The 18,233-nt window shown below is 42.8% G+C and overlaps 1 protein-coding gene across 1 annotated transcript in view; it reads right to left on the bottom strand.

Annotated features, from left to right (window-relative positions):
• Positions 1–18,233, bottom strand: part of ROCK2 (Rho associated coiled-coil containing protein kinase 2) — a gene marked incomplete in the record, with an annotated part of 2,656,097 nt that overhangs the window by 823,294 nt on the left and 1,814,570 nt on the right. Inside the window, 1 exon segment of the mRNA XM_044082273.1 lies at positions 16,007–16,100. Coding sequence (XP_043938208.1) covers positions 16,007–16,100 — 94 coding nt within the window.

Raw genomic sequence — 18,233 nt, 5'->3', positions numbered from 1 at the left:
AACTGATAAAAGCCACAGGTCTCAGCTTCTTATCATACTCCTGGTAAAGGACTCCCCCTAAGCCATCCCTGCTAGCATCCAAATTTAAAGAGTATGGCTTTGTTGGGTCAACATATGCCAGCACAGGGGCATGTGTGAGGCAATACTTAAGCTGTTCAAATGACTCTTCGCACTCAGGAGTCCAGCGACTCTCTAGTTCTTTAGAGCCTCTCGGTCCCTTGGGCTTCTTCACAAGGGTATTTTCATCTGTTTCATCTACTTTCTCAATTTCAGAGCAAATGATTGAGGGTTCTTGCTCTCTCTGAAAATCCTTCCACAAACCTTCTATAGTAACTGCAGAACCCCAGGAAAGATCACAGCTCTGTGATAGTTTTGGGTCTGGGCCAAGATGTCACAGCTTCAACTTTGCTGGGATCTGTTGATATCCCACTTGCAGACACTACATGTCCCACATAGGTCACTGAAGGCTGGAAAAACTTGCATTTTTCCAATGACAACTTCAGGCCTTCCTTCTCAATACTGTCCAATACTTTCATCAGTCTTTCCTCATGTTTCTCTAGGGTCCTCCCAAAAACAATGAGGTCATCCAGGTAGACTAAGACTTCCAGGAGATGCATCTCCCCAACTGTTCTTTCCACGATGCTCTGGAAAGTTGCCGGTGCATTTGATAAACCTTGAGGTAAGCAATCAAACTCAAAAAGTCCTAAGGGGGTGATGAAGGCAGTCTTCTCTTTATCTTCTGGGTGCACAGGGATTTGACAGTATCCACTCACTGCCCACCAGACAATTTAGAGCATCATCAATCAGGGGAGTTCTGAACTGGTCTGGAATGGTTCACTGATTCAGAGTACGACAGTCAGCACACATGCAAACTGACCCATTCTTTTTCCTGACAACAACAATGGGAGAGGCATATGGACTTCTTGACTCTTGAGTTATCCCTGCGGCTTTAAGTTCTTCCAAATGTTTTCTTAAGTCCTCCAGGTCTCTAGAGCTACTCTTCTGGAATGTTTCTTCTGGAACTAGTTCCAGCCCCGGTGGCAAGTCACTTTCTGGATCCGTTTTCATTATGAGATGAGAGGAAACTGTTTGTCCACACATCCTCACTTTGGCTCTCAAACAGGTGACCTGACCAGGATGAATTATATGCTCTTTCCCAGACAGAGTCCACACATGACCAATTTCATCCTTCTTACTATCCTTCTCCCTTTGAAGGGCACAAAAAGCTGGTCTGAGGAGAGGAGGTAATGCTGGGTGTTCCTGGGTCAACTGAGGCATCAGCATTCTTCTGACAAAGTCATTATTTGTCCCTACTAAAATAGATGCAGAATCCTTTCCTTTTGGCCTGGGGCACACAACAGCGAGTGTTTCAAAGACTTCTGTTGACCCAACAACTGAAGCGGAAAATTCTAACTTGAGTGAGACATACCCATCAAAAGAGAACTTCGTGTCACTTAACCCCCCCCCCCCAGATCTCCAAATCTTCTAACTTTTCAAGTGGCAGATGATTTAAGTATTTTTGGTAGAAGTCTCTGTACAGAATGGTGATTTGTGCACCAGTATCAAACAGTGCTTTACTATACACCCCTTCTATTTTTACTGACACAACAGGGGTCGGTCCAAATAGCCCATCAGGTAGTTTGTGTTTCCTGTGTTGTTCAGCTGCATGGCAGTCAGCATGAGGTTGAGGTACCACCGGGAGACCTCACCATTTCCACGGATAAGACTCTTTCTTAGTAATGCTTTGTTGTCTCAGATTCTGAGATTTTTGCCGAGATGGCTTTTCAATTAAGTTGTTCATCTCAGATGACCTAGAAGTGTGTATAGTAGGTAGTCTCTCTCCCCTATTACAAGGGATAGTGTGGAAAGGAGATCCAGGATGCTGTCTCTTGATGTTATATTTTATGGAGCTCTTTGTAACTGGGCATTCAACTGGCCCCTTCACTGAGTTGAAGTTTCTCTGCATTACACTAGCCAATAATACTTTGTTCACTCTTTTCAAGTTCTCTGCATTAGGACTCTGTCACTTTATATGCCCTGCATCCCCACAATGAAAACAAAATCCAGTAGGAACTCTGAACATTGGCTGATTCGTTTCCTGAGTCCATTTGTGGAGGTTCTAGCTGATGTATTCCTCCCTTCAGCTAAAGTTACCACGGCTTTTTGCAATTCTGTAACTGTCTTGGTGACCTGAGCTATGGCGTCAGTTAGGGAAGACACCAGCAACTGTGACACCTCTACATAGTGGACACTCTGGGTCACATCTCCTGTTTGAGTAGTAAGCACGACTATTATGCTCCTGCTTGTGTTCACTCACTGCTTTAATTGCTGTTGAACCTTGAGATTTTGCTTCCAACAGGGCTTCTTCTTCCCTCACTTCTTTAACCAACTGAGAACAAGTTAGACTCTCCTTCCTATTTCTCATCCTCAGTTTCCACATAATGAGGTCCATAGCTTGAGCTCCTTGTAAAAATTTTTCCGATCTGTACTTGGTCAGTTACTTTAGGATCCACCCCCTTCTTTAGGATGATCTGGTGGGGCATTTTATCTAATCGCTTAATATAATCTAACCAACCTCTTGGTATGCATGTTCAAACTGATACAGTAGGTCCACAACCCTCTCTGTCCTTCCAAAATCATCCTACAGTACTCCTAAATAGTCCTTGGCCATGCAATCTTGCTTACCCATCATTAGGTTGCGTATGGTATCCGCTGCTAATCCCTTTAGACTTTCTGCTATCCGCTGCTTCTTCTGAGATTCTTGGATATCCCACTCCTCAAGGGCTTGTGAAACCTGATCCATCCAAGATTCAAAATCTTCCCTCTCCCTGAGGTGTGTGTTGTTTGCCAGAAAAGAAAAGCAATTTGCGGTAGCCAAACCCAGTAAATGGCTGTGTAGGCTGTAAGCCTTTTTCTACAAGACTTCCCAAAGCATTCAAAACTTTAGGTCCTATTGTATTTATGGGCAGTGAAGCTGCAGCTTCTGGTGTAAGGTTCTGACCTACTTGGATAACTTCCACAGGCATTTCCTCGGATGCTGGGTTAGTGCACCTCTCAGGGATTACCACACGGACTGCACTCTCGCCTGAAACTTGTACACGTGAAGGTATGTGCTCATATACTAAAGGACTTTTCCATTCTAATAAGGCCAATGTGCTCTGTTCAGTAGTGTCCATAGTGCTGTCTAATAAAAATGCATGCCCTACAACTGGTAAGGATCCTGTGACGATGTATTTGCACATCAGTCCATGTGACCCCTGGCAACACTAGAACTAAGCAGTGCTCTGACTGAGCATTGTGCTGTTTGCACCACTTAGCAGCTAAACTATGAGCCTTGGCCAGCTAAGAGCTGCATGCAATCAAATGAACGCATAAGTGAAGTTAAGTTAATTTTTATCTGCACTTTTTTCAAATAATACACGATTTAAATTAATTTGTTTGTGTTGCATTGAGCAATATCTAGCTGGAAGTTGTGACTCTGTTTTTTCAGTTAAGGCTTGTTAAAAAACCTGCATAGCCAGTGATATGTGGGGGTAGTTTACTTCATTGTCATTCAGTTTCTGTCTTATACAAGTGGTACAGTGAATTATTTTCTGTTTAAACTGTGAGCTTTGGCCAGCTAAGACCTGCATGCAATCAACTGAACGCATAAGTGAAGTTAAGTATATTTTTATCTGCACTTTTTTCAAATAATACACAATTTAAATTAATTTGTTTGTGTTGCATTGAGCAATATCAAGCTGGAAGTTGTGACTCTTTTTTCAGTAGGTCCCCACCGACCCTCCCTGTTTTTGTTTTGGTGTTATTATTGGTGGCTTTGAAACTGCCCGCCCCTCTTGTAAATTTGCACTTGGATACTCCTCCTGGGCCCATCTCATTTTCTCACTCAAAAAAAAAAAAAAAAAAAAGTATCTGCTTTTACTGTATTTGTGTTTCTTCCTACTTTATTTTGCTTTTGCGTCATCTTAAACGTACTCATTTTGCTTTTGCGTCATCTTAAACGTACTCAATTGTATTTATTACTGCTTGGTGTAACTCATTCTAAGCCTTTTAGTTTAAGCACTTGGGCTTCAGACCAGTTGTTTTACATTAGGAAGGTTTGTGGCCTGCACTGTGGTGGCAGGACAGGTAGCTTACATCCTTCTAAGTTGGGAATTGCTGACTGAGGGCTCAGTGGCTGTTATTCTAAAAGTGTATTAGTTCTGGTTTAAGCACTTGGGCTTCAGGCCAGTTATTTTACATTAAGAAGGTTCGTGGTCTGCACTCTTGTGGGAGGAGAGGCTGGACTCTGCCCTTCTGAGCTGGGAATTTCTGGTTAAAGGCTTATAGTGCCTGCATATTTGAACTGTTTCTTACTGAAATTGGTACACCTTGTTTGCTGTAGCATAGACTAGATCCAGGCCTGCTGAATCTAGCTTTGTTTGTATGCTTGTTGTTGTTTGCTTGTTATTTCCCTGAAACGCTAATTCCACCTAAAACGCGGCTTTTCAGCGCTTCTGTGGATCCCTAGTGATATCTGCATTGCTTACTGTACTTATTTCCTTGTCTCACTTGAAAGAAAGTTACTGTTTGTCATTTTTGCATTTAAGTTACCTGTAACACATTGCATTTAAGTTACCTGGCACTTGCTCACTAAAGCAATTATATAAGTCAGCACTAAAAATTAAAAGCACTACACCCTCACAAACTCCCCTTGAGTACCTTGTTCCCCATTGGCCCTTTTTTTCAATTATAAAGGAATTCCCAATACTATTCTAGCATGTCCAAAGGTCAATTGTCAATCTCCTCTCTGGTCCAGCTGGTGAATCTGGGAATCTTGAGGCAATGTTACAACTGCCTCATGTACACAGACAACCCTCTCCTCCTCCCAACAAATTCCAACCCATGTGAGAGATGCAACCATATAGCCAAACTGGAGGCTAAGCTCTCTCAACTCAGTACTGGCGTAACCAGTCAGTAGGAGAAGGAAACAACACTCACTACAATTCCAGTCTCACATAGACCTACCACGACAGCAAACCAAGCACAAACGCACAAAAACATACTCGGAGGCTCTAAATAAAAATCTGCCTAAGCAGCAGAGACCTCCAAAGCAGACACCCAGGCAACCGCTACCCCAAAACAAAACACGTGCAACACATAGCTCACAAAGCCAGTGTGCCGAACAGTCACAGCCCTTAAGGCTAAACAACACACCTGATACACTTGTAATAGGTGACTCTATCGTCAGACACACTGACATCCCACTCACCAGGCAGAACAAGGAGAAGGTCACGGTGAGCTGCCTGTCAGGCGCTAGGATCCGCCACATAACACAAGCACTCAGGTCACTCCAAGGCAAGTGCAAATATGACTCAGTCATTGTCCATGCTGGTGTGAATGACCTGAGACGTACTTCCCTGGACTACATGAAAAGAGACATAGAGGAGCTCTCTGAGCATGTAGTCCAGGCCAGTATGACCCTGACCTTGAGTAGCATTTTACCCTCACCAAGAATGATGCCACAATATGAAGACAAGATGATCAATTTCAACAACTGGCTTAAGTACTGGTGTCATTCAAAGGGGATCCAATGCCTGTCATCCTGGGATGACATGCTCGACAAGCCACGATGCTTCGCTAGGGACAGCTTGAACCTGTCACCCCTGGGCTTTCGGATATTAGCAAAGGCTCTTGCTACCCCCATAGTGCCTTTTTTAGGCAAGGCTCAATAGACAAACCCACCTCCATAGGTATCACAAGGGATAAGAAGCTAAGAGTAATGCTACTCAACGCCAGAAGTCTAAACCTCAGATGCATGCACTCGAAACTCTCCTTAGCATGGAGAACATCGATATCTGTGCAGTAACAGAAACCTGGTTCAAGGCTCCCGAGAGCACCCCGGCACTACCAGGTTATACCTCATACCATGCTTTTCGGCCCCAAAACTTGGACCGAACCACAAAAGGAGGGGGAGTATCAATATTCGTCAAAGATACCCACACCTCCAGGTTGGTGGCACAGCACGAAGCATCAGAGACTATCCATGCGCAACTAACAGTGGGTAAAACTGCCTTCCAGTTTATAGCCTGCTACAGACCACCCTCCCAAACCCAGGAACCCCACTCGGCCTTCCTGAGAACACTGGAAAATATGAAGGTCTCTCCAAACACCATTATATTGAGCGACTTCAACTACCCAAACATAGACTGGGAGCATTACTCTAGCTCCAACACCCTAGCCCAAAGGTTCCTAGAATTTATAAACTCAAATGCTACGGAACAACTTGTTACCACTCCCACAATCACCAACATGGGGACTCTATGCTCCAGACCAGAAGTGTATCCCTCACTGGTAAGATCAGACCATAAACTAATCTCACTGGATATTCACATCCAGACCCCACCCCCTGCCCAGAAAACCACAGTGAAAAAATTCTCTAAAGCAAATTTCACACTCCTCAAAACCGAGGTGGAATCCTTCAAAGCCCCTGGGCCTGTGGAAAATACGGCCCAGACCGCAGAATCCTTTATAAACGCATTCTATGAACACCTTCAGGAATGCATGGATCATGCAATCCCAAATAAAACCAAGACCCAATCCTCCAAAGGCAGACCCCAGCCATAAACAAACTATACAATAGAAGGAGGAAGCTGCTACATGATAGAGCAAAATCCCAAAAAGGGAAGGCATCTCTGTTCAGTATTAGCAAAAAACTACGGGCACTCATAAAATCGTCTAAGGCCAGCTTAGAGAGAAAAATTGCACAGGACACTAAGGATAATCACAAGGCTTTCTTTAGTTATATTAGGAACCTGGGTGGGAATTCCCAGATATGCTCTGAATTAGTCCAAAATGACAAAAAATACACCGAACCCACAGACATTGCCAACATCCTAGATGACAGGTTCAGTGCAAACTTCTCCCCCCACTCCCCACAAAAAGGGCAAATATCTATCCCAGCAGAGTGCTGCCCCCCTGACATCTCGGATGCTCAGGTAAGAGCCGCCCTCTCCAAAGCAAAAAACACAGCATCAATGGGACCAGACGGTGTCCCGGCTGGCCCTACATGAACTCCAAGAAGAGCTAAACCCAAACATAAAACTACTGTTCAATCTCCGCCTTACTACAGGATATATACCCAAAGAGTGGCGTACAGCAACAGTGGTCCCTCTCCACAAAGGTGGTGCCTCAACGGATCCTGGAAACTATCGCCCCATAAGCCTGACTAGCTTGGTCTGCAAAGCTATGGAAAGGATCATCATGAACCTCATAAATAAAGATATTGGGGACCTACAGACACCTACCCAGTTCGGCTTTGTTAAGGGCAGATCCTGCCTCTTAAACCTGGTCGATTTCTTTGAAACCGTCACCAAGGCCATTGACGAGGGGAAGGTGGTCCACACAGTCTACCTGGACCTCGCAAAAGCCTTCGATACAATACCCCACTCGGGCATTATAGATAAGCTCACCAGCTTAAATATAAACCCCTATGTCACTAGATGGGTTGCAAACTGGCTCAAGGACAGAACCCACATGATTAGAATTGCTGGAGCCATGTCAGACTCCAAACCAGTTACAAGTGGCGTCCCACAAGGCTCAGTCCTGGGACCTCTCTTGTTCGGTATATATTTCTCGGAGGTACAGGCCAACACGGAAGGACTGTGGCTGACTAAGTTCGCAGATGACTGCAAACTGGGCGCCATAACCGACTCTCCAGCCGACACAAGCATCCTCCAAAAGGGCCTCATAGAAACAGACAACTGGTGCCAGAGCCATGGCCTCAAGCTAAATGCCAAAAGTGTATAGTCATCCCTTTGGCAAAACAAAGTGCCCACAAATTACCACATAGGTGGTAATCTATTAAGTACAGAAGAAGTAATTAGGGACCTGGGGACCCAAGCTGATAGCAATCTCTCATCTGACAACCACATGGCCAAAGTGGTTAGAAAAACATTTTATATAGCCCACCTAATCATGAAGGGATTCACATCTAGATCAGGGGAGGTCATCGTGCCTCTTTACTCATCCCTCATCAGGCCCATAATTGAGTACAATGCCCCTTTTGGGATGTACCTTACCAGACACCTGCAGCAACTGGAAAGACCCCAAAAGTACCTCACCAAGAGGATCAAAGGGCTCAAACAGATGCCATATGCTGCCCGGTTAAAGAAACTCCAGCTCTACTCAGTGGCATACCGCCTGCTCAGAGGCGATCTGTGCCTGACGTATAAAGCCATGTCCAACCCGGAATTAATGGACATGCTGCACCTCAGAAAATCCAAATCCCATCGAGCTACATGCTCGAGAGATTTGAACCTCAGCATTGAAATAAATAGGACATGCTGGAGGGACAGATTCATAACCCAGAGGCTCCCTTCACTCTGGAATAAAATCCCAGTCCAGGTTAGGCAGAGTCCCTCATTGACTCTCTTCAAGAGGAATCTTGATGAGTGGATGGGAGATCATAGGTTTACTCCGGGTATCACTTCTGTGTCACTGTTAGACAGAGGCACAGTATACTAACCTCGAAAAAGGGCATAGCAAAATTAATTTAAAATGGGTGGCGAAAGCCAAACACTCTGGCTAGGCTTATAAATGCCCTAGGGCAGATAGCCTAGTATGAACCTATGAACTTCTAGGTTCATCTTGCTGCTGGAGTTGCTTTCCACACATAAAGGGGAATTGGGTGGAGTTCAAGGCAGGACAGACAATCCCAGACGAGCCCCCAAATGTAGCACACCTGCAGGTGTAGCACAAGTAGATATGGGTTCCTTCCTACCTGACTCTGGTGACACCCCTTCTTTAGGGCCAACACCCCAAGGTGGCAAGTGATAACAGATTTTATTCTAAGTGACACTTTAGTTTTAAAGGGCAACAGCACAACAACAAACAAATTATTTAAAAAGTGCACCAGTTAGCAGTAAGGCAGAGTGAGATATGCATGTAATGAAACTGTACATTTATCCCCTTCCCCAAAACTCAACAGAAAAGATCTTCACATTCAAACATGCACACAAAGGCAATATCAATAAGCAGTAAAGCTTTTAAAATGCAGCAATACAAACACGGAAAAAATGCAATGTCATTGAGGGAAAAAAAAAGGGTTAGAATACAACAGTACACATGAAAAAGATGCAATGTCATTGAGCAGTAAAGATTCTTGAAGGCAGCAGTACTAACACGAGAAAAATGCAATGTCACGGAACAATAAAGATTTATAATGCAACAATACAAATATGAGAAAATGCAAGGTCATTTAGCAATAAAGTGTCTTTAAGGCAACAGTACTAACACCCTCTATCCCCTAGATCAATCTAAACAGACCAACTATGAGACACTCTATTTGTACCCTTTTCACTGGTTAGTGACTTACAGTCCTACTGCCGGCATAATGGGGCCCAAGGTTGGAGCTCATATGGATTCCAGCTATTTGTAATCCATAAAGCGTTTAGGGGGGAATCCACAATCTTATAAAAGTATAAAAAAATGATGGCCAAAAGCCTCTCTCCACTCCGTCGAGAATATCCCAGTGACCAGGCACCGCAGTTCCTCCGAGAAAAATAGAAAATCACCCGCCAGAACTCTGGTAGTCATCTATGGCATCTCTGCACTAAGCCCAAGGGAACGTCTTTTCTTGCTGAATGATATGCAGGCGTGGAACTACTGGTTTCATAACTACTCTCCTGAATCCACAAAATACCATCATCCAGGATTTCAGCAAGAGACGGACACAAACTGCTACCTCACTTCTCCGTCCCAAAACACTAGAAGAAAAAAAAATCCAGTCATGCTGCAAAGCCCTTTTCCCTTCAGCTAGTCTTTCAGTCTTCCCTCCTTCAGCTAGTGTTCCAGTCTCCTCTCTTTCACTTTCGAAATTGAATATTTATATTCCTGATAAGGAGCTCCACCTTGTGGTATAATGGAAAACTGCAGTATATTACTTCTACGATGAAATACAGTGGGAGCTACAACATAAAACACAAATTCATTCTCCTTTACTTTCTCCATCTTACTAATCAGTAAACCTCTTCAACACCTATATTTGCACTACTGGTACCACCAACTACCTCTATAGAATCTCTGAAAATCTTGACAAAAATCGCAAAACACTTAACATTTAAATATCCTTAATCTGTTCCCATTGTTGTTAACCCTCAAACATATCTGAAAGCCAAAGGGGAAGGGTCATCCACTTCGGTAACAAACAACTGAGTGCTGGAGGCTGAAGTTGAGAAGCAGCATCAGAGGGCTTGGGCCTAGTAAGCACCTCACGTGTCACTGAATAACTTAGAAGTGGCCGCCAAAGAACTGGCAGCATCCGATGATTCCTTTTCCTTAGATTTGTTGTCCTTGCATTTTTTGGGGGTAAGATAGTGGCCAAAGTTGAAGGCACTAAACCCAGCACACTCCTGGCAACTGGAAATGTTATGCTGAGGCCCCAGACAAAGCAGACAAAGGGAATGAAAATCTTTATGTGGGATATGCTTCCTACACTTCAAGCAGTTATTACTTTTTTTAAATGTAGATCAGAAGAAAGGTTTCCCCAGTGAGGTACTTAACTGAAAGCAGGAGAACACCATGGATAAAATGAGCTGACCAATGGAATGCAACCATTTGACAGGAACAGAGTAACACATTATTCTGCATGGCTAGAAAGAACTTAAGATGGGGCCCACGGATGCCCCTCTTATACCCTGATGCTTGAGGAAGAAATAAAGACTCTGGAAATTGGGCTGGTCACAAGATTCTGCATGGCAAAAAATCCCAAGAATTAGTACTGTAAAAGTGACTATGAAGAACATCCTCAGAATGCTATGCCACAAAAAAACGTCACCAAGCACTCTGCTAATGGCAAACATCAAGTGATTTAAGGACCATGAACTAACATATTTGCTCATTCAATCCGATCATCATAAGCAGTGCTCATTTATCTCAACATGACAGAAGCAAAATATAGGCACATCTCATACTTCAATCTTTCCTCAGATCTCCACATTCTAACAAGATTCTAGAAATACAAACAGCAATGGCACTTGTTTATTCCCCCTGGGGCTCTTTCCTCTTAGCAAGAGAGCTGTATTGGGATATAAAAAAAATGTGCTCTTTCTCTCTCCAAACTCTCTTCTTAAGTTCAAAGGCTGGTCAACATTTGGCTTAATCCTGTCTCAGAGAGTTAAAAACTCTTCCACAAACATGAAATAGGTGAAGGAAGCAGAAGCTGAGAATGAGGCCGGTAGGCAGAATGTCAGGTTTCAGGTGCAAGTATTCTTGCAAGAACAGGAGGGGGGATCATCCCGACAATAAGGAAGGAGAGCAAAACGCCAGTGAAAGGACATGCTTTCTGGTTGCTCCTCAGTAAGGATAATGGTTAGGTAAAATTAAAAAAATATCCAATGGTGCAACAAGAACTGCAAAAGCCATGGGCTTCTGGAACCTGTCATCTAGACTGGATGTCTCAATTACTTCACCTAAGGCTTAGGCCACTAATGCTTCATAAAGTCCCACAGTCTGCCTCTGAAAGGGTCAGGACGGGCAGAGACCCAGAAGTTCCAGGCCATGGAACCAGGGTGGAGAAATCAACACTCTAGATGACTGTCACCCTCAGGCCTCTGCAGGATTGACAGGGCTGTTAAAGCCTCATGCCCACTTCCTGTTAATTCTTTAACAACAAAAACAGACTATTGCCCAAGGTATTTTCTTTCCTTTTGAAGGGAGTTCTCTAGTGATAAAAGATCCCTCCAATTTGAAATAAGCATGATAAGCACTGAGTTTTTAAAACCTAAGTGCTGATTTTGTCCATGTTTCACTCAGTCACTTTTTCTTTTCCACAGTATTATGTCTCTTTACAATAAATAACTTTTGCTGTATTCTACTGAATTTGCTAGAAGCTGCATTTATTTTACACTTATTGCGACTGTGTCAAGCAGGGCATTCCCACATTTCATGCCAAGGGATCATTTAACACAAGGGCCAATAGCTTATCTCAAGTTTCCACTTATTCCCACTCACCAGGCTAAACATGGAGAAAGTTACTGTCAGTTGCCAGAATCTGCCACATAACGCATGCACTCAGGTCACGCCACAACAAGTACAATATGACAATGTCATTGTCCATGTTGTGAATGACCTGAGACGGACCTCCCTGGACTACATGAAAAGAGACATGGAGGAGCTCTCCGATCTTGTAGCCCAGGAAGGTATGACCCTAGCCCTGAGTAGCATCCTGCCATCACTCAGAATGATACCACAGTACAAGGACAAAATTAATGACTTCAACAATTGGTTAAGCTTCTGGTGTCATTTTAAGGGGATCCAGTATTTGCCTGCCTGGGACGACATGATCGACAGACCACGATGCTTTGCCAGAGATGGCCTGCACCTGTCGCCCTTGGGATTCCGGATACTGGCTAAGGCTCTTGCCACCCCTATAGTGTCTTTTTTAGGCAAGGTTCAATAACAAATTCACCACCGTAACAGGTACAAGCAAGCAAAATCTGACGGTAATGCTACTCAATGTTAGATGTCTAAACCTCAAAATGCACTCACTCAAGGCACTCCTTAAAATGAAGAACATCGACATCTGTGCAGTGACAGAGACCTGATTCAAAGCTCCAGAGAGCACCCCTGCATTACCAGGCTATAACACATACCACACCTTTCGGCCAACTAACCCAGAACGAAGCACTAAAAGTGGAGGTGTGTCCATATTCATTAAGGATATCCACACCTCCAGGCTAGTTGCACAGCATAATGCATCCAAGATTATCCAAGTGCAACTAACTCTGGGCAAGACCACAATCCAAATTGTAGCTTGCTACAGACTCCCCCCACCATGCCCCAGGATTCCCACTCCTCATTTCTTGATACACTGGAAAGTATTAGGGTACAACCCAACAACCTAATAATGAGCAATTTCAACTACCCCACAATTAACTGGGAAAACTACTCATGTGCCAACTCTTTTGCTCAATGTTTCCTGGAATTCATCAATTCCAACGCCTTGGATCAACTTATTCACACCCCCACCAGGGGCAGCAATATCCTAGACCTGGTCATTACCAACATGGGCAACCAATGTTCCACACCAGAGGTCAATTCCTCGTTGGTCAGATCCGACCACAAGCTAATCACCCTAGACATCCACATCCCGCCCCCACCCCAATTAGGGAAACCACTGTAAAAAACTTCTCCAAAGCCAACTTCACACTTCTTAAGACAGAAGTGGCAAACTTCATGACACCCATGCAGACGGACAATAGAGGTACGACTGCTGAATCCTACACAAACGCATTTTATAAGCACTTACACGAGTGCATGGATCATGCTATTCCTAACAGAACCAAGATGTTATCCTCCAATAAAAGGAAGCCAATCTGGTGGTCCTCTGCCATAAACACACTCTACAACAGAAGAAAGAAACTGTTGCAAAAAAGAGTAAAATCTTATGATTGGAGGAACTCCCTGGTCAACCTCAGTAAGAAGCTGAGATCCCTCATATAATCCTCCAAAGCTAGTTACGAAAACAAAATTGCCACTGACTCTAAAGACAACCACAAAGCATTCTATAGCTATGTCAAGAATCTCAATAGCAACACTCAGATCTGCTCTGAGTTACAGCACAATGGCACTAAAAATACAGAACCAACTGATATTGCCAACATCCTGGCAGATAGGTTCAGTGTTAACTTTACCCCCTCTCACCCCCTAGATAGCCCATCTCTATACCAGAAGAATGCAAAGTTCCTGTAATCACGGCTGCACAGGTAAAAAAAAAAACTCTCCAAAGCCAAGAACACAGCATCCATGGGACCTGACAATATCCCAGGCTGCGTTCTACATGAACTACAGAATGAACTGGCATCCTACCCAAGTACCATGTTCAATCATAGCCTCACCTCAGGCTTTGTGCCCACTGAATGGCACACTGCGCCGGTTATCCCACTCCACGAAGGGGGAGCCAAGACGGACCCCGGGAACTACAACTCCATTAGCCTGACGAGCCTGGTCTGCAAGGCCATGGAATGTATCATCATGGAACTCATAAACAAAGAAATTGGTAATCTCCAAACTCTAGACCCTACCCAGTTCGGGTTTGTAAAAGGCAGATCATGTCTCCTAAACCTGATTGACTTCTTTGAAGCAGTCACCAAAGCCATAAATGAGGGTAAGGTGGTTCACACAGCTTATCTAGATCTCGCTAAGGCTTTCAACACCATCCCCCACTCTGGAATTATAAGTTCACTAAACTAGGTATAAATCCCTATGTCACAAGATGGGTTGCCAACTGGCTCACGGACAGAACCCACACTGTGAAAGTAGCAGACTCCAAAATCTGACTTCAGACCAGTGACAAGTAGAGTACCACAGGGTTCAGTCCTGGGTCCTCTCCTGTTTGGTATCTACTTCTCTGAAGTACAGGCTAACACAGAAAGTCTTTGGCTAACAAAGTTTGCAGATGACTGCAAACTAGGAGCCATAATTGAAACTCCTAACGATGTGGACATACTAAAAAAGGGCCTCACTGAGACAGATGCCTGGTGTCAAAGCCATGGCCTGAAGCTCAATGCCAAAAAGTGTATTGTCATCCCCTTTGGCAAAAACTCTGTACTCATGAACTACCACATAAGTGGTAGTCTACTTAATGCCAAAAGTGTGAAAAGAGACCTTGGGGCACAGGTGGACAGTAGTCTCTCCTTTGATAATCACATCGGCACAGTGGTCAGGAAATCCTTCTACGTGGCTCACCTCATCACAAAAGGTTTCTAATCCAGAAAAAAAGAGGTCATTGTTCCCCTCTACTCATCACTCATTAGACCCATTATAGAGTACAATGCCCCTTTTGGTATGTACCTCACAAGACATTTACAACAACTGGAAAGCCACAGAAATACCTCACAAAGAGGATTACTGGCCTCAAACAGATGCCCTACGCAGACTGTCGCAAAAAACTCCAGCTTTACTCCGTTGCATAAGGCCTACTCAGAGGCGATCTCTGCCTAACATACAAAGCTATGTCAAACCCAGAGCTGTTAGACATGCTCCACTTAAAGAAATCCCAATCTCTCCGAGCTACATGCTCCAGGGACCTAAACCTTGTCACCACAATAAACAGAACATGCTGGAGGGATAGATTCCTGTCCCAGAGACTTCCCATATTCTGGAACAGACTACCTATCTATGTCAAACAGAGCTCCTCATTAGCACGCTTCAAGAAAAATCTTGAAGATTGGATGGGAAATAAAAAATTCACGCCAGGGATCACTTCTGTGACTCTGCACGACAGGGGCACAGGAAAATAATTTTCTTGGGTGGCGAAAGCCAGGGTACCTTTTTGGCTAGGCTTATATAGGCCCTAGGGCTAATAGCCTAGTACCTACCTATGAACCTTTAAGTATACAGAATGACATTAAAAACTTTAGTTAACCTTTAACATTCTGTTATAAAAATAGTCATCATCTCTCTGAATAACATTCTTCTAAAGATCAAATACATATTTACATGCACATAGTTTTTGCAAGGGATTTTTTATATGAAATTCTTATGACTGTTGGGGGATTACTTTACTGGTAAATATTTCAAGAAGGTCTCCAGTGTTCAGTAACCCCTTCCATTCTTTCTCAATGTCCATATGCATTGGAGAACTATGTGCTCAGGAAGAAGACTAGTAGATCTGAAAAAATTATACATTTCAATAAACTATTCCGTATAGAATTATCAGAATATTCATACATAAACATAGTAATAAACATGGTGAAGAACATGAAATAAGATAATAAAATGTAAAAATGACTTGCATAACATGGTAGAAATTAAAAAAACTAACGTGGCATGGCCACCTATCATTTATCTTTATAATGGATGCTAAATTGATATTCAATAAAGCACCAAGACAAAATTCAAGATGCCACTTCATACCTGGAGCCATATCAAATTCAGTTTATATGGAAAAGAAGACTGCACATCTAAGCTCAGCTTACCAAGTCTGCTCAAGTTAAACATTTACAGAACAGTTAACTGTACTTACGTTCCTGAACTTCTTTCAGTCTGTTATTCAGCTCTTCCTTCTCATTAGCAAGATTAGCAACATCACTAGTCAGTGTCCTGTTGGTCTCTTCCAGCTAATTAAAACAAAACATTAAGATTAATTTTTGCACTGCTTTAACAGACAATACATGTTTAGAAATTATTTGTTATATACACACATTATCACCTTTAAGTCTTATATAAATGGAGACACTATGGTTCATAGGTTCATACAGCACTTAAGTTAGACAATGGAAAAACAAAAACATTGGCAGCAAATAAAGGGCATACAAAAATGCGTGTTTTGATTAACTGTGCCATCACACTTGGAAATGTTAGAAGCATTTGGTTTATTTATGAATTTAGTACAATCCCAAAAAAGCCAGCTACTACTTTTCATGGCAAACCTCAGCAGAATTCTGCTCATGGTACCATAAAACCTACTTTACACCTGATAAAAAGAATCATGCTCATCTACCAAGTGTTAAAAAGGCCACAAGAGAGAAAATGTTAAAAAATGCACAGTATACAAATGAAAATAAAGTCTTACAAAAGGACTTTAACACACTAAATAAATGGCTAACAGCATACTAATTATAAATTATTCAAAAAAAAAAAAAAAAAACAGAATGAAATTACTGTACAACAACAAAAAGATCTACTAATGTCAACATGAACACTACGCTACCCTTCCATGGGTTGCAAACTTCAAATCAGACTCTCTCTCTGCTCAGCCCATAGCAAAGACAATATAGCCATCGCCCTTGTCCTTCTTCCCTTCTAACTAGCACTAGACTAACAAAGTTTAAGCAAAATTGTCCCAGCTAACTGGAATCAACTACCACAACACATCAGATAGACAACAGAGTACAAGTTGTTCTGAAGAAAACTTACTGAGCATCTAAAAGAGGCATACAAATTCTCATTCAATAATGATAAATACTTGTGCAGTTACACACACACTACTACTCCCAACATAAGACCTCAAACTCATCCTGTTTGTGGACAGGTTACAAACACCTAAACAAATACAAAGAAAGCCCTCTATTTAGGCACAGTTTGACTCAAATAAGTGAAAGGATACTATTAGCTCTCATTTGGGACTCGAACCCAAGACATCCAGCATATTGTGCTGGTGTCACTACTGCTGCACCAACAAGACCCTCTGGATAAATAGGTATTGAGTTTTCCTTCTTATTAAGGGCCTTATCCTTTCAGCTAGGGACCCCTCCCCCAGCATGGTGTTAAAGGTCACATCACAAACACATAACACAAATACAGAGAATGTCCCCTGCTTAGGCATTGTTTGAATCACACAAGTGAAAGGATAACAACAGTGCTCATCTGGGACTTTAACACAAGATCTCCAGTATAAAGTGCTAGTGTCACTGGACCAACAAAAGCATTTCAGCAGATAGACGCATCTTTTGTGGAACTCTTTCTATTTCAGATTCTAAGGAACTGGTATCACTCTGTAAATATGGGGAAGGATTACATTTGAGATTCACTTATTTAGCACACTTACATTCTTATACTTTCAATCTCTCCTTTCTGATTCTTTCCTCTATCATCTCCAACTGGCAGCACATACTATTACGTTCTACAATAATTAGATAATCACCTGAATGCAAAAGAGTACTCTTCATTGTATAACTGTTACTGCTAAGTTGAACAACTCCACTGTAGTGCATCAACAGTAATGTACTCATAATGTTATCTGCATGGTTCTTTGTAACGTCATCTCTATGTTATCTAAATCTGTATTTATGCTTTTGCAATTGGGCCTTGGCTAAAAAGAGCCGAAGGTCCATCCCACTTGACTCACTAAAAATTTTAGATAAATAAATACTGAGGAAAAAAATAAGGGATAGTTGTTTTAAATGAATATGAAATAACCTTGAAAAAGTTAAAATGAAAGCCAGAGTGGCCAAGTGCAAAGAAGTCTTTTTGAGATCCTCTGCAGACATGGAATCCAAAAGAACATTTGACAGTTCCACCGTCAAATCTCTCTGTAGCTGAGTAAAGTATGCCAGGTAGTTTAACGACCTCAGCAAAATCTGTCCATCACTCTGGACTTCGTGTTCAGTGGATGGACAGAGGAGCTTTGTTCAACTAGCTCCTTTGGTGACTGCTGCCACCACTACAGCATCAACCAGGACTCTCTTGCTCCACTGGTGTCTATCAGCAGGTGGGACAAGAAATTTGTCCAGGCACTTGGGGATAGGTTC

Source organism: Protopterus annectens, chromosome 1.part1 (assembly GCF_019279795.1).
Source record: "Protopterus annectens isolate FY-2018-M chromosome 1.part1, PAN1.0, whole genome shotgun sequence".
NCBI lineage: Eukaryota > Metazoa > Chordata > Ceratodontiformes > Protopteridae > Protopterus > Protopterus annectens.
The sequence above is the reverse complement of the archived record's forward strand: the minus strand, read 5'-3'. Positions and strand labels throughout refer to the sequence as shown.